Here is a 21,995-nt window from a genome sequence, read left to right as displayed (position 1 = left end):
GGCAGAAGATAAAATCGACAAAAACAAACTTGCAATTCTCAAATAATCAGGCACACTTCTGTTTTTTTTCCTCTCTGAGTGATTATTAGTTTATTTAAAATCTGTATCAAACGTTTTCACCGAGAAACAAAAATACAAAAAAAAAAAAAAAACTAAAACACAGGGAGACTTTGTGCAGATATGTTTACATTTTGCTCTGTCAGTGTCAAAAACATCTGGTAACACTTCCTGTAATTGCTGCTCAGAAACTCTGAAGATCTGAGCACAGAAATAAATTGCGTGTTTTTCCTTCGTCTTTCTGCTGCTCCTTTGCTTCCTGTTGAAATGTCACTGGAGCTTTGGTACAGAAAATATGTGGTTCAGAGACTGACGAGGAATCCACCGTGCAACCTTTTAAGGCTGGGACAATTTGTCACGGGGGTTGATGACTTTGGAGTTTTGAATTCAAATTTCCATAGGAAATGCTGTAGATTAGCAAATTATTCACAAGGTGAAAAACAGCTTTAATGACCCTAAGACTCACTTTCAACATGGACCTGCAACACCTTGCATGAAAGCAAGCACAAGCACAAAATGCAAGCGCAAACCTGTCACTCTATACATGCATAGGTACGCACAATATGTCATCAATTTCATTCTTTCTATGTGAGTTAGCCTATATTTATGTCCGCATGAGTCCCTTGAGCAAAACAAACTTGCTCTACAACAATCAATCAAGAAAAACTCTAATGCCGCATTTTGTTCGGAATGTGTTCAGACACCATACCGTTGGCTGGTGACACTTCCAACGTGCAAAGTCAAACGTGAATAACATGTGAATATGGTGTGTGTATATCAGCTGTCCTTCATTTTAAAAACTAAATTGAATCTATAATTTAAGCAATATAAACTGACTCCAAATGGTCTTATGACAGAAGCGACTGTTCTTTGAACCTTCAAGCAATTCTGCAGTAAGCTTGCACATATAACTTCGACATACTGGATATAATAGTGCAAAGGAACAATTTGCTCCAGGACACTGGCTGACCTCAAACAAGTTTGTCTTTAAAACACTTCCCTCCCATGGTATGCAATGAAAACAGAAACATTTTTTTTTTTTCAAGGACTGCTGTCATTATAAAACTTCTGTTATTCTGATATTTACAGTCAATTCTTTGTGCAACATTAGCAGGTGTAAACACACACATTGACCACACTCATAAGTAGCCCACCAAATCAGCAAAATAAAAGTTTCATCTCCACCCCACACACAATTTCTGATTCTTAGTCCAAATCTTTCATTGTGGCTGACTTAATTGCACGTTTCAAGGCTCCGTGTTGCACCAGACTGGCACGGTGGCACTGCCGAGGGTCTATGCAGATGCCAGCTGTCAGCCATGTTGTCATGTTTAGTGAAAAATGCAACATTTTACATTCACACCTATATTTGCTCAACATGTTGTCTTTAATTTTATTGGCGTTACTAAATAAACCACATTGTTGAACTGAAGATTACATTGGACTGACATCCTAGGTACTTTCCTTTGTTCACTTGGATGCCAAAATTATAGTATTCATGGTAAGTTACCAAGGAGACCTTTTTGCTTTCATTACTGATTTCAGTTATCATAAATATCACAGTTTGGAAGCAAAAGAAAAGAAAAAGTAAAGTGGTCGGCCATTCTAATTTTGGTAAGGAAAGTTTGTTTTTCAACTACCTCATTTATAAAATTAAAGTAAACAAAATAACATTCAGTCTAGTAAATGGTACTTGATTATGAAATGTGATGCTGCAGTGGTGGTGGAATGCCTCGTTACTTTACTTAAGTTTTAAAAGTATCTGTACTTTACTTGAGTATTTATTCTTCAGATGACTTTTTACTTTTAATATTCCCTACGTTTGAAAATAGAGCTGTACTTTCACCTCCTCTCTACTCCTTATTCTACTTGTCAAAATTGGTTTGTCACTTTTATCAACCTCCAAGGACGATGACACACCTGAGGTAAAGTCAGGTTGAGATCTTGAATGATGGAGATCTTGTGGTCTTAGAAGACAGTAAAAACAGCAACATGGAGGAACATGAACAGATTCAGAGAAGCTAGCTATCCCCATCCATGACCTTATTTAAAGTGGAAGTCAAAACAAACATTTTTTTTCAAGAATATGTTCTACTAGTTGAAACACAGCATTCTGATAAATATTGCATTTTTGGAGTAAGAGTTCATCCACCTGTTTTTAGCCATCTCTGGGGGCAGCCATTTTGTCACTCGTGTCGACTGACAATAACATAGAAGTTGCTCAGGGCTCAGGTAACGAGCAATCATGGCTCAGCTTCAGAAACCAGGTAAGCTGTGATTGGTCGTTACCTGAGCCCTGAGCAACTGTGATGTCATTTTCAGTCGACAGAAGTGACAAAATGGCCGCCCCCAGAGATGGCTAAAACGGGTGGATTAACTCTTACTCTACAAACACATTTATTAGAATGGCTTGTTTCTACTAGCGGGCCAGCATAGAACATATTGTTGAAAAAAATATATTTGGGTTGATTCCCACTTTAAGATATTTTTATTCATGTTGTTGGCTCCAACAATGATTCGTAGGAAATGCATGTGCCAAGCCTAAAAACCTTGAGCTTGGTGTTCTTGTACCAGCTGTTATGATTAACTAATCTAACAACGTTGTGTTACTCAGTTCACAATGTTGGCAAAGCAAAAGAAATACTTTGTTTTAGAGGTTTTTTGATGTTGTGCCAAGCTATCAAAACTGGTATTGCGTATAACTGACAGGGAAAACATTTTGAATTTTTATATTTGTACTTATAGGTACCTTTTTTAAAACTTCAGAACAGGAGTCGAGTCAATATTTCCATTTTTAGCAGTATTCATAGTACTTCTATTTAGCCACAGAAGGCGAATACTGTTAACCCCCTGTGTCTGGCATTACGCATTTATTAAACATTCCCAAAACAAGCCCATACCCACATTTACGTAACGAGCCCAAAGGTGTCTACTGCCCTCTACAGATCACTTACCTTTTTTTTCCAAACACAAATTCAGATCGCAGGCAATAGGTGTGTTGATAGATAGGAACAACAACAAAGTTCGTGAAAATAATCTAACATAAATGACACACTTAAAGCGTTTTCGTGTAAACAAATCAACAGTATCCTAAAATAATAAAAATAATTTTGGAATGCTGCAGAAGTGCTGTCAGAGTCACTTTTGTATCACGAGACCTATATTGTATGTTCCACGGGACGTTTGCATTTTTTTTTCGTTTTTGAAAAAAAATAATAATAATAAAAACATAAAAAAATAAAAATAAATAAAAAATAATGACTAAATAAAAGTTCTTTGATCCCACGTGCCCTAATGACTTCCTGAAGATTGTGTACGTGAGAGTGTGCGCAGCCACATGTGGATGATGTCTCAGGGGCAGATGTCTGTGCAGATGACAGACAGCGATAGGGGGGAAAAAGTGGAAAACACAAAGTAGGCCTACACATGGAATATTACATAGGCCTATAGATATTTTTTCTCAACAACAACAACAACAACAAAAAAAGAATAGCTTACAGTTTCAACTCTTGCAGGCTGAGGTCAAGGCACTGTGTGGGTAAGTGAAGTTTAGTAAAGGCTGGACTTATGGCGCTGGATGGCTTGCCGAAGACTACAGAGGTGCCCTAAAGAAAGGCATCAAACCCTGTAATTAAAGTAAATATGTTAGCAAAACACACCTAGGAAATCATTATAAAAAAATCCAATGAAAAACAATAAGTACAAAGGTAGCTGACCGCGCCTTTTTGTGCGCGAACTTGCTCATTGCGCGCCGTTCGTACCTTCGAAACGTTCGTACGTAAATCGAGGACACCGTTTACAAGCGATTGATCCCGACCTTTTTTCTCGAAACATGCGTGAGGAGCAAATGACAATGGTGCGCTGACTCAGCTCCCACGCACTATAATGTGTCTTTATTTGACAGCTTCTTTTGGACAAAGCGCCATTCACCCCCACCCAAGTACGTCCGTGGGCGCTTGCCAGTGGGCGGCCCCAGGAAATCTCCCACCATCAAACTGCACGGCCAACGTAAAGAGAGGAGAGCACAGTCCGGATGCCGAGTAGTGTCCATGGCTGGTAAATTCCTATCAAAAACGCCCCCCCTGGCAATGACAAAAGGCTTGCGACCGAGGGGGATGGGTTCCCCGCGGCGTGCGTCGACCTCCAGCGCGTCCGGCGTGACAGGAAAGAACGCGGCTCGTCATTTCTTCGACTCAGGCCGGGCCAAAGACAACGTGATATACCGGGATGTGAAGGCTTTTCTCAGCCAAGTTGGTGGAGACCCCAGGGAAGCCCGGTACTGGCTGACCCAATTCCAGAGAGCGACTTCGTCTCCTTTTGCAGTTATGGAGGTGTGCTGCCGTACGCGTGGCGTGTGTCTAATAATCATCCAATTAGACCAGAGAAAGTGCAGACGAAATGAATGAAAATGACATGATGATATGAGGTTGTGCCAATTACCAGATGATTGTTTGAGTGACACTTGAACTGAATCTGCTTTACTTGAATTATACATAATTGAATGAGAAGCGCGAACATTGATCAGACTTAATGAGATATAATTAGTGCTGTTACCTGTACATTCGTCTAACAACAATCGGATGATTATGTACTATGTAACAGTTGAGTAATTACAGTATTCCCCTGCTATAAAAATGCACCGGCACGTGGTGCACATGAGGAAACACACGTAACCACTTCCGCTGACAGCCCATTCTAAATGTCAAGAAAATTACATGAAAACTAGGAAATATCCCAAATATGAAAAAATATTGAAAAAAAATCTGTGAATTTGCAGGAGTCCACTGTTTTAAGTTGTAATATCACCAATCGCCACTAAATGGCAGACATATCTTAGTTGCAGTTACACAGGGTCTTATACTTCCCTATACTACAACAATATGAGTAGGCCTAATGTATTATTTTTATTTATTTTGGTGTGTGGATTTAGAACGCTGCCAAAATAAATCCATAAATAGCACCAAATCTCACTCAACAGAACAGGACTTCTGCTTGGTCATTCAAATGGTGACCGGTGATTATCTCCAACCATCATGGCATGAATGCTGGATGAAATCTGTAATTAAAACATATTCTCTACATTGCATAATCAATGCGCAAACTAAGAAAAAGACTGAAAATAATATTTTTTAAAAAATAGCTTTAGTTCATTCAATTCCACAATTGAAGCTTGTGAAACTGGCAATATCGTTCTTACAATTTTTTTTTTTTTTTTTACAAATGAGAAATCATTGAATAAGTTGATTACTTGAACATTGTTATGCTATTCGAAAAGTGAACATTTTTACACAATATACAACAATAAAGTCAGGGTTGTGGTTGCGTTTTGTGTAAGCACAAACCTGTCATACATGTTATATAAATACATATATTTCATACATGCAAAGGTATAATACGTAATACATTTCATTCATTTGTTCTGAGTTTAATTTGTTTCTACATGAGTCTCTTGAACAAAACAAAATTGCTCTGCAACAATCAATCAAGAAAAACTGTAAGGCGTTTCTTTGGAATGTGTTCAGACATCATACTTTTGGTCTGCGACACTAATTAGCTTTTGCAGCCTTCAAGTCAAACGTGAAAACTATGGGGACATGTTGTATGTCAACTGGTCTTTCATTTTTAATATAACTACCAGGCCTTTTCTCTCCTCTTTTACCTTAATGTTTGAAAAAAAAAAAATAGGAAAAAATATAAATAAATTCCTGGGATTGAAAGGCTGGACTGTAAAAAAAACGTGTAAAAATGTTTTTGGCAGTGAATGAGTTAAGATAAAAATTATAATAAATAGTAGGCAACATGAACATCAGCAACATTTAAAACTGCTTGCTTCATAGTAACTACGTGGGCAGCGTTTCTTTATCCCATCCTTCTTACATAAAACAAAACAAACAAGCAAGAATTAATCCTGTAATGCTGGTTGAAATGAGGTCGAGTGACATGAGATGATGTTCCTCATTCTATGGTGACGTCACAGTTTAAGGTCCAAAATCTACCAGAAAATCATGGACCAACACCAGAAGTTTAAGGACATTCACTCATTACCACGATAAATAATCACTAAACCCTTTGTCGAAACACTATATAACATAAATGTATATCAAATAATAATGTTGTATTTCCAGATGATTTAAAAAATACTCTCTCTCTTCTAGGTGGACAGTTCAGTGTTTGACAGCACGGAAAAGGTTCACAGTCTGGCCTTTGGGCTCTCATTCCTACAGCGAATGGACATGAAGCCTGTAGTGGTTATGGGCATGTCACGGTGTGACACAACCGAGGACGCCCGACCAGCTGGGGAGTCTCCGAATTCCAGGGGACTTGTGGAGCAAAGTCAGCAACTGACGGAGGCTTTGCAACAACAGTCGGCAACTGTTCTACCATTTTTCTCAGCTGAAGCCTTCTTAATGCTGCAAAAAGCTCCACGTGGAAGCGGGTGAGGAAAAATAGGTTCTTCAAAGTCCATTAGGTAGTAACATTTCTATTTGGTGCCAGTTTGAGTAGAGGCAAACTGGAAAGGTTTTAACAAAAAGGAATGATGAATGAATGAACGAACCCAGGAATGCATAGTAAAGGGGCATTCTAGTAAACAGATCATGCTGAAGGATTTTTGGTTTTTATATCCAAGGAAGCAGCTTCACAAACTTCAGTTGAAAGACAGTTGCAGAGGTCGCAACCCTATTTTGGAAAAGCGGCATAGAAAATGGATGGATGGATGGATGGATGGATGGATGGATGGATGGATGGATGGATGGATGGATGGATGGATAAATGGAGATTTAGCTCAGTCTGAAAAGCGATTCCAAGCCGCTGTTGTTTGCCTTATGGCATTAGCTTTACCTCTCGGCTCTTTTTGATTTGTCAAAGTCACATGAGCACACCAGTAAGTTTTTAAGAATCCACAGTAATGTTAGATAACCAGTGATGTATAAAAAAAATGTAGCCATAATAATAATTAAATCACTGCCAGACATTTTCAGACCCTCTTTTGCTCAATTAAAAAAATTGAAAAAAATATAAATAAGTTCCTAGGATTGAATGGCTGACTGTGAAAAGACAAATAAATACGTCAATAGTAGTGAATGAGTTAATAATTAATTGACTATGTTGACAATGAATGATTTTTCTTGCCAATCTCATCCCTAACCCTTCTGTCATTGCAGTGCTCTGCCATCCCTTTCCGTCGATACCAGCCTCCTCCAGTGGAGTCTCAACTGTGGGATGATTCCTTTGGTTTGCCCGGTGGGGAGGGACGAGCAAGGTCGCGCTGTCGTTTTGGACTCAATGGAAGTTACGGCGGCCATTTCTCATGCTTTGCAGCCCCACAAAGTCATGTTCTTGACCAACATGGGAGGCCTGCGGAACCAGCAAAACAAGGCATGACTGTAAACCTTTCCCATTAAGCTTCTTTTGTTATATACTCTACTTGTTATAAATTTAATTAGTGTGGTGTGGAAAAAGTTAAGAGTCCTGACATATGACTTGACGTTACCGGAGACTGTTTGTTTCACAGGTATTGGGTACGGTGTCGTTGCCTGGCGACTTGCCTCATCTGTCCATGGTACCATGGCTAAGTGCAAAAGAGCGTCACAGAGTGGCTGGTATAGCCAAACTGCTTAACCGTCTGCCTACCGAGTCCTCTGCAGTGATCACGTCTGCTGACACACTGCTGACAGAGCTGTTCAGTCACAGAGGTGCTGACTGGCTCACAGTTGTTGTTTTTTTTTTTAACACGTGCACAGTGCTCACATGCATACTGAGACTGGTTATTTTAGTTACTCCTCCCTCTAGTCACTTTTAAATTGCTGTATACTGTGTCTGAGTGTCAATGTCCTTCTATTTTAGGATCCGGATCACTATTTAAAAACAGAGACCCCATAAACCGGTAAAAAGCTCATAGGATGTTTGTCCAGTTGAAAAAAAATCACAATTTCTATGACGCATATTTGCATTGAGTGTTTTTTTTTTTTAATTTTTTGCAGGTACACTTCCTTTGATGGGATTGATGTGGATCGTCTTTTAGCTCTCATCAACAAAACATTTGACAAAACTCTGAAGCGAGATTACATTGACTCTCTCAGAGGGCGGCTGCATTCGGTTTATCTCTCTGAAGGGTGAGTGATACTTTTTTAGTATCCCAATTATGTATGGAAATTAAGGGGGACCTTCATTCCCATATTTTCTGTAATACAAGCTCTATATCGTCGCTGTCATGTGAAAAACACATATCTCCATTTTTTTTTCATTTTCTTATTTTTACCTGAATCACGTTTCCCATCATATATTACAGAAATCACATTAAAGTGAAAATTTAAAAAGTTTCCAAAATTGGAGATAAGTGTTTTTCACAGGACAGTGACGATATAAAGGTCTCGATCAAATTTACAGAACCATTACTTCTCCATTAGTCACAATTAATAATCTTACCAAGACATTTGGTAACCAACTATGGGAACATTACAGTATATTTACACCAACATGAATAGTTTTCTATACGTTTCTTTCGATACATTAAAGAAAGGCTAAGTTAACATGTGTGGCTTGATTGGTAGTAATTCATTAGTTTAGCTTAGAAAAATACATAAGAACTGAAAAGTATACTTGTATATTGATATATTTCACTTTTATGGCAAAAAACACATGTGTATGTCCATGATGGGTCCAACGAGCCATAATGTGTGTGATTTACTGCCAATAGACACACATTGGGCAAAGATAATGACACAAAGAAAAAAAATATGCCTTAATGCACAGCAAACATTTGCAAAGGGTCAACCAGAAACAGCAAAGCACAATATTTATAAAAAGTGCACTTTTTAAGTTTTGTCGAGCTCCCGTTGTGCACAAGTGCAAGTGTGCAGTGAACATTTCATCTTAGTAGGAGGCTTTAAAAGTTTGAGATGGTTAAGTAAAGGAACGCAACTGCAGAACATTTGTCAAGACAGAAATCTCAGTCTTTGTTTGTGTTCAGCTACACAGCTGCGGCCATTGTCACCATGGAAGTGGCGAACACGCCCTATCTGGATAAACTGGTGGTGAGCAGCACTGAGCAGGGCCAGGGCACCGGCCACATCATGTGGGAGTGTATCAGACAAGACCTGGGGAAACTCTTCTGGAGGTCCAAAACCAACAACAAAGTGAATCCCTGGTAAAACATACAAAAAAAAGCTACTCATAATGACAAAGTGTGTGTTGATACAGCTCTAATTACATATTTCAAGATTGTCTTCAAAGACGGATGGTTGACCATTTCCTGGCGTTCACAATTGTCTTTCTTTCTGTCTGTCTGTCCAGGTACTTCAAACATTGTGAAGGGAGCTTTGCGAATGGGGAATGGATCGTGTTCTGGTGCGGCCTTACAGACATTCGGGAGTCATATGAGCTCGTGGAGTATGCTAAGAATCTTCCTGACTCTTTTCAAACGGCCCCTCTCTCACCAACCCAAATTCTGAAGGCATCATGAAACACTTCTGCAACTGATTGATCTTACCTTCTTTACACAGTGGGTTCCTTTTCACTTTAAGATTGTTGGCATAAAAACAGAGTTACTGGATTTTCTTTTTAAAAAGTTCCCTTGAGTTTTCTTATCGAGCATACTGAAATCTGAACTTGAGGTCTTGAGAATTGGGACAGCTATAAATTATTTCCTATTTTTAGCGGGCTTTTCCTCAGTGATCCGCTTAGCTCTCAAGGCAAAGGGAAGGATTTATATGATGAGGAAATGCTATTTTTTTCCTGATGGGCTACTTTGTATCAATTTTACTTGAAATGTTGGTTAACTCTTGATGAATGTGCATATGACCAAAGTCACAGTCCGAATCAGCCAACGCCAATTCTCTTCTAGCAGTTGTGTGCTCTGCGACTGGCTGGCGACCAGTCCGGGGTGTAGTCTGCCTTCGCCCGTTGACAGCTGGGATAGGCTCCAGCAACTCCCCGCGACCCTGTATAGGATAAGCGGTTTGGAAAATGACATGACATGACAGTTGTGTGCTTGTAATGCGGAGGATTCAAAAGACAAGATTATATGTGTCCTGGTCACATATAAATGTGTCTTTGATTGAATCCAATCACAGCTCAAGCCATGATTGGTTGTTACCTGAGCCTTGAGCAACTGTGATGTTATTTTCAGTTGACAGAAGTGACAAAATGGCCGCCCCCCTGATATAACTAAAAATGGGTGGATTGCTCATATTGCACAAACACAATATTAATCAGAATACCTTGTGTCAACTAGTGGGCCTGCATAGTACATATTCTGGAAAAATAAGTTTGGGTTGACTTCCTTTTTAACTGGATACTTAGCACACATTATGAACAACACTAATTTGTGAGCACACAGAATACACACTGAAAAGGATCAAGACCTCTCTGCGGCGGCGGACAAACTCAAACCAGTACTTGCTGAAGAAATTACTTGCACATTTGAACAAAGCTTAATAGCTTACATAATTTTAGAGTGCTCAACACTGGTGTTTAAACTACTACTTTGTATCATAAATGTAATTTGTTTCAAACTAATATGTAGACAGAATCCTAAAATGAAGACAACAACTCTGGCTTTTATATATGTTTTATTGTAAAATATAAAATGTTTGTACAGGTAAACTTTTTCATGTGAACTAATTAAAGATGCAGTAAAGAGCAATAAAATAACAGTTGGTAACATGATTTGTCTCCTTAAAAAAAAAGAGTAATAAAACAACGCTGACTAATACATGTTCTGTACTTTATACTGTATCAAGGATTTATTTTCAGACACAGATCATTGTACATGTTGGTCAGTTCCCCAGAACTAAGATGCATGTGTGGTTGAATGATCTCCCTCCAGCAGTGGATCACGAACATGGGTGTCTGTACAAGTTCCTTGTGTGATATTTCCTCCAGTATAACTGGCAGATTAGCAGCTTTGACATTTTTTCGACATTCAAATGAGCCCAACAATTCAAGAAGGTCGTCAACATCAACAGATGAAAAATCATCAAGAGCCTGTTGGAGGACATCTTTCTCGTGACTGCTCACAAACCGAAGAAAACTTGTCGTCAGGTTACTGTGCACCGAACCAAAAAGTATTTCTTCAACAAAAGGTGGGGCTAATTTGGTGGGAAAGAACCGACAATCTTGAAATCCTTTGAGAAGAATTCGTCCAATTGCTTTCCATGTCGCTTCACGGAAATCGTGTCTGAGAAAAGGCACTTTGAAAGTTGTTCCAACGGTACAGCGTTCATAAAACTCTAACCAGAAACTACTATAGACATCTTGTAATACGCCAGAGCCACTAACTCTTTCTACAGATTTGTCATGGAGTAGTCGTCTAACATTCAAGGTTTTGCTCATGACATCAGAATCAGAAAAGGCCTCTATCAGTTCACTGAAGCTGTTCAAGTGGTGTAAGACTACATTTACTTCAGGCAAAATACGAAAAGCTCTTTTGGGGACCTCATCACGTCGATAGACCAGTGTGTCACCGAGCAGGTCACCATCGACAGTTTGTTTTGGACCAGGTCGTATCACAGGATCAGAATTGTTTTTATCATTCAAAAGGATCGGATCACTGACCGTGTTGACAAAATTGCTGACAGAACGACTTGAGCTAGCAACTGTTTGTCTGGTCTCTGAAGATTCATCAATGCTTTCTTCATAAATAGTGATATCTTCTTGAGGAACATCTGCAACTTCTAACTGATCGTTTCTGTGCATAGCTGATGTTAACCCTCCACGAGCTGGCAGTAGATCTGGATCAGATTTATTGCTAATGCAGCTGATGTCGTCCTCAGTCAACATTGATTTTGGTTGAGTAGCTAAATAGAAGCGCAAATGTGCGAGCTTGACACTATTGTATATGTTTTCAATCGTAACACCCTTAGGGAAACTATTTTTCTTGAAGTCCCAGACATCAAATTCAAAATCAGATACATCACCTTTACTAGATCGTCCTTCTGGAAAGAAAAGAGCCTTTCCTTGTTTTAAAATATCATCAAACTCTGCCCGGGTATTCATTGGGACCTTCCTTGTTCCCCCGCCTTGCTTTGCTCTGACTTGTTTTGACATTTGATTCTCATTGTGAATCCATCCAATTTCAATGATTCGTGTCACCACTTTTTTTTTGCTTCCTGTGTTGTTGGATGAATCTAAAAATTCCACTGTACTGTTATTTTCGATTCTTCTTTGTTTGAGCTTCTCTCTTAGTTTTTCAAAAACACCCTGTTTTCGTTTTAATGAACTTGTCTTAGTCTTGCAAAAACTGAACACAGCAACCCTGTCACCAAATGATGGAAGGTAATTTGCCAGCTGTGCATCCTCCATTAGCAGGATGACGTCTCTGTCAACCTATGAAAATGGAAGAGATATGTCCATTAATTTGATTAGTGAAAGGACAACAAACCATGTGGGGAAAAAATGATTCTAATAAAACGAAGCTACCTTATGTAGCTGGACCACAACTCTCTCCCAAAAGTTGAGACATAAGTAAGAAATAGAAATAGATTCGGATTTTTTTGAAGAACATTTTCAGTGGGTGACATTCAGTCAATGAAGCACATGGACTCTTTTGCAATGGAACATCCCAACTTTACCAAAGACCTCATTGTACCGAGAAACAAAATGGCTGCAGTTTGCAGTACACTAAGTCTAAATTAATCACATCATCAAAATAATATAGTGTACTGTAATTGCAGTCCGGTGGCAAATAGGTCTCAATTATAATACTAGTTTAGTTTTAAAAACAACAACATACAATTGTATATTATTACAAAATTAGTTGACCCCGTAGTAAAGAAATACAGTTTTTTTAAGGACGTCTTTCAGAGATACATAATTAAGATGACAGTGTGGCTAATTCATCTTAAGTTAAGAACAATACCTTTTGCTCTTCAAACAAGTTGATAGTGTCTTCTGAGATGTCCCGACTTCTCAAAAACATCACAAGGTCTGTTGAATAGTCCGCCATCATGGATCTGACAGGATAAAAAGCAAAACAGTGTGGTTACTATAAACTATACAGGCTGCCTGTACAAGAGAAACTCCAGAGTTTCCACAAATATTTGAAAAATAGTTTTGAATAAAAACTTTATTATTACATATCCGAAGCAATCCGAATTATTTATACCAAATAGAGCTCTTTGCTTGGACTAGGTGAATCTCAAAATGCACTGGATATTTTAGCATCCTATCAAAATGACTTAATTGGAGTCGCCCGGCAGTCATTTAGCAATTGCTTTGGATTATGTAGGTCCATTTTTAATACATGTAAAAATAATTGTTAGTGATCAAGTAGAAGGAAAAAAAATACAATGAAGACAACTGTCGGCAGAGTGCTACTACTTATTTCAGGTCGTGAGTCAGTGTGGAAGATGTAAGAATATTATTACAAAGCAAAAATAATCAAATGAAAATATGCATGCATGCAATACAGCAGCAACACACTGTATACTTATTTGAGAGCACTTATGTTAATATGACAATAAATGTTGTTAAATCAGTCTAAAGTCACTATCCCAAGGTCTAACCCTCCAGTCTACAACGGTGAGCTTCTGATAACAATACCGCATACACTCGGCTGTATAGGGAAACACGACTTTGGTACAGGTTTTGTGACAGGTTTTTACTTTCTGGACCTGCATTTGTGGTCTTGTGACAGGTTTTTACTTTCTGGACCTGCATTTGCCACCTCTATAGATCATATTTTTTAAAATATATTTATTCATTTATTTCTTTATGTGTTTGTTTATTTATTTATTCTAATGTCGGATAAAGATTACAGTTACCTGAGGGGAGTTCAGCTACCTCTGCCTGGTTATCTTTAATGCTCGCTATTATAACCACCACTACCACAACTATAAAAGTACGTACGAAAGCAAACTATTGGAAACTGTAACCTTGACTATTAGAGGAAATTTCGAATAAAGTTAAATAACAAAAGTGCAACTTACAACAGGAGTGTGTGAATCTTGGAGCAACCGAGTTCTATGTGACCGCAGAATGCTAAGACTTTAACCAGGATCCTCTCGTCAATTGTTAATTAAATCTCATCAAAACGACTTTATAAATCCAATTATAATTACTTTGAAATTTACCGTGACGACTTTAATCTTATCACCTTGACTATAAATCACGTCGTTTCTGATTTTAATGTCGTCATGACGACTTTACATTTCGTCATCTGCCACTCGCTGATAGACCAACACTGACCCCAATGAATAGGTGCAGCACAGTAATTCGAAAAGCCGCATCCTTTAATCTCTCAGAAGGGGGCGCTATAATTCATGTACCCGACCATCAGCATTGCTCGCCTGAATAGCCAATCACAACTTTTGTTCTCTCGCCTAGCCAATCGCCATGAGCTCGTCCTCGTTCAGCGAATCATAAATGTGTGCGGTTGATGACGTCATCACCATGCGCAGTCACCCAAACGAGTCATGGAGAAGCAAGACGCAGCGAAATTGGCTGAACGGACTTTAACAACGGCGGAGAAGCAGCTCCTTCGCCGACGACAGGAGCTGGACTACTGGAAGAAAAATGCAACGCGAATCCGCAGCAGGAACCTTGTGACCGGCTTGTGTATTGGGGCATTTGTGGTCGCCATGTGTATCCTTCTTGTGGACGAACTGCCCTTCATTCTGTTGGGATGTAACGCCAGATGTAATGGAATAGCAAACGTCAGAAATACTCTAGATAATGATAAAAAAAAAAGATATACTAAGTGATCATTTTTTGTGAAACGACTTATGCTCTTTTTAACGTCGCATGTTATATCCTGTTTAAAACTCAGCCCAAATAGTTTATTTGGACTACTCAACTCAACACATACATAGTTGAATTGATGAGAGATATTTTGGTGATGGTCAGCAGATGGATGGTTTCATGTGATGTGTTCTTTCAAGAATCATACGTCTATAACGTTAAATGCTGTAAGAACTGTAGCAGGGGGTTTCCTGGCTCAAATTGAGGCAGAGGTGATACCATCCCGACGTGACGTGTATGTATTCTGTCAAAACCAATTAAGAGTTCCAAGAAGTATCTGACTATCATCATATAGTGCTAAAAACAAACAAACAAACAAATATTTCTTAATCAAAACTACTGGTACAATATTGTGTTTTAGTAACTTTCTTAGTTGAGTGTTTTTAAATACTTCCATCTTTTAATAGCCAGGTAAATTGATTTAGCCACTGCTTGTCAAAGCCAATCAAAAATAATGTTTCAATCACATACACGTTGGCTTTGCATTGTTATGTATGACTGTGTATTAGTGTCACCCAACAAGAAAAAGACTAGATTAAAAATCATCATGATGACTTTTAAAGTGATCATGATGACTTTTAAAGTTATGACGAGATTAAAAGTCATCACGATGATTGCAATTTACCAACATTTTAACTGTCTATTATGTTAATTTCTCTGTTCTTTTTCACCTCAACCACTGACTTTGCTACTGGCGAGTTCGTTTTTTAAAGTAGTGGCTGATTTTGCCTGCCATACAGGCAATATTTACCTGTTTGCACCATCCACCAGGGAAAAATCAGGATGTTGATAGCACTAACTAGCGGGAAAAAATGGTTAACAACTCAAGGGTTTTCCTGGCTCAAAATGAGGCAGACCGTGCTACTGTTCCGATTATGTAATTATAATTATATTACTGTATTATGGGTCTTTAATATTTAGTGTTTCTTTAAGCACTCGTCACCACCTTGCTTTAACAAATGCTTCCTTATTTCAGGACATATCCCTGAAAAGCCAAAAACATGAGGTGTAAGATCCCCTCCCTTTTTAAAAATGCGAAATTAGATGTGCTTGGTTATGAAAGAACCAGTATTTACCTGTTTGAAAATCCACAAAATCATCCCACAGATTTGCTATGGTAACTAACTAAAACTTTTCATTTGCAGGTCTTCTCTTCACCTTCAAATGTTTTCCTTTAACTTGTAGTCCTCCAGTTAGTTACACCATCCTGTCTGTAAAACAGGAGAGAATCCTGGATGAAATCGATGATGAAGCCAGGAGCCATATCATCAGAGGTCCACGGACTGGTGCCAACTCTTGAATGTGAACTCCTTGCCTCGCAGGGATCTTGTCTTTTGTCATGGAGGACATCTGTCATTCCACGGTGACATCATTAATGGCTGATGAGGCTGTTTGGTGGCTTCCAAGCTTTCCAAGCAGACAAGTTTTTTGCCAAGTCTGTTGTGAGATAAAGTTCCATTCAAAATAAATTATTGAGTGTCTGAAACCATGTAGAGCAGAGTTATTACTGAGTCATCCTATATGTTTTTTTGCTGAAATGTAGAAACTGATGAAACAGTTCATGAACATCGGTCAAGTAGGTAACTCCAAATGTATCAATGAACTAACATTTACTTTGTGAGTTGGTGAAATTTTTGTCGTTGGTGTCAGGCCTATGAAATGCAATGTATCGTGGAATAAAAGCACCTGTCTATTAAAAATAAGGCATCTTCTGTTAGTTTGTTTAATTTATTTTAGAATCAAACTGGTTTTGTATGAAATTATCCACTACCTGCCTCGCTCCTCTCCAGTGAATTTTCCAAAATGTCCGCTTGGGGGCGATACGAGCCTAGAAATTATAATGCAAGGATGGTCGTAGGTTGATTGATGAATCGATTGACGCACCAATGGTCGGCATGAAAAAAATACAACAAAGATACAATAGCATAGAAAGGCGATAGTAAGTGATGTGCCAGGATGTCATTTAAGGGCACTTCATCCCAAATTTAGATATTCTGTATATATAAGACAAAATGGAGATAATACAGTCGCGTGTTTCTGCCTGTGTGGGCGCAAGACAGTGAAACATGCTTGAAAATCCACCCTAGGTAACCGAGGTCAACAGCAAAAACGTCCAATTAAAATTGCGTGTCATTTTAAGTCGAGTGACCGGATTGGTCAAACTAACTCCCATAATGCACAGCTTTGCCTTAAGCGTCTTGACCACACCGCAAGACGGCCACAAACTTTCTCCAAATCTGGCAAGACTAGAGAAATCCGTACACGTGTAAATTCTAACTTGTTTCCTCTATGAATCCACTAGAGTGCGCTTTTACTTGAGTGATCCAACTTTTAAGATCCACCCACTGACAGATGTGCATATGTGGCTCCGTGAAGCTCCAATCAAATGTGCAAAGACAACTAGTGAGTTTTCCTCTCACTCGCTCATGGCAAGAGCACTCATTTTTGCATCGATCAAATTTAGATGTGAAAGGACGAAGCCATCCACACGCACAGCTCACAACACTTTACTTGATAAATCAGAACAATTCAATGAGATCCAAAACATCAACATTTACAAAGATAAAACATTTCAATTCCTGTCGTGGAAAGTAACAAATAAAAAAGACTTAGTTACTGTACTTTAGGAGATTTTTCACGTAACTGTTTACATGAGTTTTGTTCGGATGACTTAATGGTACTTTTACCTCCTACATTGGAAAACAGATACTGTGTCTGTACTAGGGATAAACCGATTATCGGCTTGGACTTTTTTTTTTTTTTTAAGAATCTAATGGCCGATAAGAGATTAATTTAAAACTGTTAACTTCAGGGTATTCATTTAAATTTCCCGTTAATTTTTATAAGAGATGCTGCTGACCCTGAAAACTCGTTACATCCTTTGTTTTTAGTTTTCATTCAAACAGATAAGTTCAACATTTCAGTTTTTTTTAAATGTTGGAAAAAAAACGTTTTAATTGTTTTTTTAAATTTATTTTTTAATTATGACTACTATATTTGCCTTTTACTGAAAATTAATATCAGCTCCTAATATCGGTTAGCTGCCTTCTTGACTACTAATAATTAGTACCGGTATCAGCCCTGAAAAACACATCGATCTATCTTTAATCTATTCTTTCTAGTCCTTACTTTGTTAAAATAGACTCTATATTTATTTTTCAAACTGCTAAATGAAAGTGAACTAATAAAGCTGTAAACAGATAAAGGTAAACAGAGTAAACCGAGGAATGGTAACTTTGATGGTGTAACAGATTCAGAGAAGCAAGATATTCTCCATTCATGGCATTATTGAGGCAAATTATTTGATGTTGTTAAAGACCCTGTAAAGTGAATTCAGAATGCTGTGCCTAAATATCTTATGCATGTTTAGAAAACATGTGGAACTATGTAGTAGCTACTCAGTTCTGGAGATATCGTGTGTGACAGTTTTTGCCATTTAAATTTTCCTGACTTTTTCCTCCTTTTTAAATCCATCTCCATGGTGACACCACGTGACCTCACGGCCGCCTAGCAAGCACTCTGAATCAGAGTGACCAGTGCAAAGCTACGGCCACCCAGCTAGTTCTCAGGTGTACCCTGATTATAAATGAACACGCTTTTAAAATCCAAAGAGTAACTTCTGGGGAGTATCTCCTGTTTGCACTTTCTGACTACATTATTTCTTATTCTTGCTAACATACAGTAGCTGCTAATCAATAATTTCACTGAATGTACTCTCATGTCTCAATTGTCCGAATGGTGGGTCAACTTCTTGTTGTTTGGATCACAATTCGATCTTCGTATTGCCCGCCTCCCACAAACAAGGTCATAGCTAGCAGCTCAAACTCCCCCCCCCCCCCCTGTGAATGAGTGGAGCTGTGCTTATAACTGTGTATGTAGGCCTGTACTGGCTTGTCTCTTTGTATAGCCAATGGTCAAATATGCATCACTTCATGTGTCTCAAAGCATGTGTGTATATAGAGCAGAGTTTGGAAGTAGTAAATGATAAATACTTCAATACTGTACTCAAATGGATTTTTCAGGTATCTGTACTTCAGTATTAAAAGAGATTTGTATGATTATTATTGTATATTGTGTTTGTGTGGTGACATTTGAAAGTAGATGTCCGTACTCCCTACTTACTTTGTCAAAATAGGCGTGTTATTTTGTTCAACCAGGATTAAGATTTGGGGTCTGAGTGGTCAGTATGAACAGGGATAGCAGTGGCACAAAGTAATACCAGAAACATTAAAAACAATGACAACATATTCAGAGAAGCAAGCTATTCCCCAACTGTGGCCTTATTTAAGAAAATTGTTTGATGTTGTTGGCTGTGAGAATGATTTGCGACGAATGCGTTTTGTTTTAATAGTCTAAAAACCACCAGCTTCTGATGTTCCAAAATTCTCTGCATAATCTGAAATAATACATACAAGTAAGGTGTATTTTCCAGTTGTTATTATTATGTAACTTAGCATTCGGCCTTGCGCCTTACTGGTTGTTCCAGTTCATGGAGTTACCGCGCCCCCTGGGCACCTGACAATTTGGTCACAGAAAGTAGATTGCGCTCAGCATTAAAAAGGGGCCCGTCTCCATTTTTGTGTCGAGTGACGTCTAGTTTAGTGTGTTTGTGAATTTGGTATACCCGGTGGACTGAGGGCATTTTCTAATTACGCTCACCTGGCACATCTGACAATTTGGTGAGGAAAAGGTAGGTGAAATCTAAAAGCAGGTCTAAGTGGTAGCGCAGGTGGTTGAACGTAATTTTGGTGTATTTGATCAAGGAGCAGGCAGACATCCACAGAGTCATGTGATGGTGGTTATTGTGTTTCATTCATAAACATATGCATAAACAGCGTGGGAAAATCACTCAGAATCATCAGAACTAATTTCATTGAATGAATAAAATATAGTAATAGCACCACAATGTATATATTTAAGTACCTTTTAGAGTTTGTACCTTTTGTTGAATCAGTACTTCTACTTTTACCACAATCTCTTTTGAGTATATCAATCTGTACTTCTACAGAGTTTGTGTACTTTTGCCATGAAATATGTATATTTAAAGACCCATACTAATTAGTGTTATAGTACTGAACAGCCCCCCTGTGGTCATTTAACTGAATCAATATTTGAGGAGCTACAAAGAAGGGAAACATTTGTTAGCCTAATCAATGGTTTTAATCAGCTGTCATATGGAGCAAAGATTTTCATCATGGCTCTTTTGAACCTCTTAATGCTTTAGTTGTTGAAAGCCACTCGTCCATCTTTGCATTTGTCTCAAATTCAACTTTTGATGTCAAGCAAAACTAAATATTTTCAGTCTATAACTATAATCGATAACCCCAATAAAGACTTTTGGAGGGAAGCTAATGCAATCAACATGTTGGAGGAAAGGGAGGAAATTGAAAGTATTGTTTCTAATTCACTATTGTCATTCACACAGATTTTGCACCTGTAACAGCCTGCGGCTTTTTTGTGAAGTGTTGTCAGTTCCTGAAATTTGTTAATAGTCATGCTTTTGATAAGAAACCCTTAACCCTGGTTAAACAACTATTTTTTTCACACCTTTCATTATACAGTAAAGTATGAAATGGTCATGCCTTTGTGGCAGGTCCCTGTATAAAAGCCCTCTTTACATTATCATCACCCAATGAAAAAAGCAAAATAAAGTACTTCACACACTTTTTATCTGTCATTCCATCCAAAAATGGAGAGAAAGGGACCTCCACAAAAAGCATTTCACTGAGTGAATCTGCTTTTTCCATTCAGCGTGGACAGATGGAGGAGGAGCGTGTGTGTTGAGTGTGTCCGCTCACCCACACATGCCTGACAAGAGCAAATGGGGAGAGGAAAATCATAGAGGGGATGAACGCAGCAGAGGAATATTTAATGCCAAAAGCACACCTCAGTGAATCGCAACGTCATCCAAACACGTCCACTCAGAGGTCTTCCAGTTCCTTCAACTCCACCCTCTTCATGCAAATACACACACACACACACACATCTGGTGTGCCGATGTTGTTGCTTGCTAATCTGCATCAATAGCAGACTGTGTGTGTGTGTGTGTGTGTGTGTGTATATATATATATATATATATATATATATATATATATATATATATATATATATATATATATATATATATATATATATATATATATATATATATATACAATGAAAAATCAGAAAAAAATAACGCTGTACCCTTTTATTGTTATTAGCAGAGAAGTGTGAATTAGCAATAAAGAAAGAAGTAACAGTGTAAGCTATTGTACCTCAAGGTGCTTACAACAAAAAAAAACATGGCAATCATCATACATGAGTGATGCGGGACAAGGGTTAAAACACGCGATAAATGCAGTACATCCATGTCTCGAATTATGGGAGAAATGAAAATGAATTATTTAATTTTAATGTTCCTAGTCTATATCTCCCTGTATCTTTTCCTCTCCTCCAACAGTAAAAGTAAAGGTTTGGTATTTTATTTGAAGTCTCCATCTGTCGAACGTGAGTGTGATTGTGTGTTGTTTTTGTCTATTTGTGTCCATCTCACTGAATGACTGGAAAGACTGTAAGCCTCAGGATGAATGAGTGTTATTAATACAAAACAGATTGGTTTTGTGCTGGTGCCAATATAATTGTAAAAGTAGGGACGGTAAGTCAAATATTCAGAATAAATAGGAGGATATAAACAGAGATGACTGTCATCATTATCCATTAAAGGGAAGTATTATGGAGAATTTACTTTTCAATAATTTATATAGAAATAGTTGGGTCTCTGGAGTGTCTGCCCACCTGTCACATGTGAAATAAAAAACACCCCACATAATTATTTTGGTTGTGCTTGATTCTGATTCTGATAATATGTCACTGAGCAAGCCGTTTTGCACTTCCACTCCACTGTTGCGTAACAGTTGGGCTAATTTACATAATAACCACCCTTACACAGAGTTTCTCCACCCATGACATGATGCTGGATGAAGATCCAGAGCCACTTTCAAGTGACATCCAGAGAAACGCTATCATGGTTTCCCCTGCATCATGTCAAAGCCATAATGTTAAAATAATAAAAATAAAAATGCGTTCAACGAATTGGTTGCGAGGATTTGATGCCCGCTGTTCACGTATTTCTGAATGAAGTATATCACATTAGCCCATGACGTGGTCTGAGCGGGTGTAGTGTCTAGATCGAATTTCTGCCAGCCACCAAGTTGTCT

The 21,995-nt window shown here is 38.3% G+C and overlaps 3 protein-coding genes across 3 annotated transcripts; 2 read left to right on the top strand and 1 right to left on the bottom strand.

Annotated features, from left to right (window-relative positions):
• The first annotated feature begins 1,968 nt into the window (after window positions 1-1,968).
• On the top strand, window positions 1,969-10,756 carry nags (N-acetylglutamate synthase). Its single transcript, XM_086056166.1, has 9 exons — window positions 1,969-1,982; window positions 3,962-4,388; window positions 6,213-6,493; window positions 7,221-7,434; window positions 7,571-7,751; window positions 7,903-7,942; window positions 8,040-8,171; window positions 9,029-9,205; window positions 9,352-10,756. Exons 1-9 carry the CDS (start codon window positions 1,969-1,971, stop codon window positions 9,518-9,520), a joined length of 1,635 nt encoding a protein of 544 aa, XP_085912292.1. The 3' UTR covers window positions 9,521-10,756.
• Window positions 10,757-10,794: 38 nt separating this feature from the next.
• Window positions 10,795-14,220, bottom strand: LOC147134796 (uncharacterized). The gene is made up of 3 exons (XM_086056165.1): window positions 13,986-14,220; window positions 12,917-13,010; window positions 10,795-12,384 (listed from the first exon to the last, which is right to left on the bottom strand). The coding sequence occupies exons 2-3, from the start codon at window positions 13,004-13,006 to the stop codon at window positions 10,795-10,797; spliced, it is 1,680 nt and encodes a 559-aa protein (XP_085912291.1). The 5' UTR covers window positions 13,007-13,010; window positions 13,986-14,220.
• Window positions 14,221-14,435: 215 nt separating this feature from the next.
• On the top strand, window positions 14,436-16,285 carry coa3b (cytochrome C oxidase assembly factor 3b). Its single transcript, XM_086055934.1, has 2 exons — window positions 14,436-14,640; window positions 15,990-16,285. The coding sequence occupies exons 1-2, from the start codon at window positions 14,472-14,474 to the stop codon at window positions 16,094-16,096; spliced, it is 276 nt and encodes a 91-aa protein (XP_085912060.1). The 5' UTR covers window positions 14,436-14,471; the 3' UTR covers window positions 16,097-16,285.
• The last annotated feature ends 5,710 nt before the right edge of the window (window positions 16,286-21,995 follow it).

Source organism: Filicampus tigris, chromosome 16 (assembly GCF_054856515.1).
Source record: "Filicampus tigris isolate MCC_2025a chromosome 16, RoL_Ftig_1.0, whole genome shotgun sequence".
Classification (NCBI taxonomy): Eukaryota; Metazoa; Chordata; class Actinopteri; order Syngnathiformes; family Syngnathidae; genus Filicampus; species Filicampus tigris.
This window is presented reverse-complemented; position numbering and strand designations above follow the sequence as displayed.

Coding starts and splice junctions, on each gene's coding strand:
- nags (XM_086056166.1), top strand. Junction 7,752..7,902: donor AGAGCTGTTCAGTCACAGAG/GTGCTGACTGGC, acceptor CTTCTATTTTAG/GATCCGGATCACTATTTAAA. Junction 7,943..8,039: donor AACAGAGACCCCATAAACCG/GTAAAAAGCTCA, acceptor AATTTTTTGCAG/GTACACTTCCTTTGATGGGA.
- LOC147134796 (XM_086056165.1), bottom strand. CDS start 13,006: ATGATGGCGGACTATTCAACAGACCTTGTGATGTTTTTGAGAAGTCGG. Junction 12,385..12,916: donor ACTTGTTTGAAGAGCAAAAG/GTATTGTTCTTA, acceptor CCATTTTCATAG/GTTGACAGAGACGTCATCCT.
- coa3b (XM_086055934.1), top strand. CDS start 14,472: ATGGAGAAGCAAGACGCAGCGAAATTGGCTGAACGGACTTTAACAACG. Junction 14,641..15,989: donor GGCATTTGTGGTCGCCATGT/GTATCCTTCTTG, acceptor GTAGTCCTCCAG/TTAGTTACACCATCCTGTCT.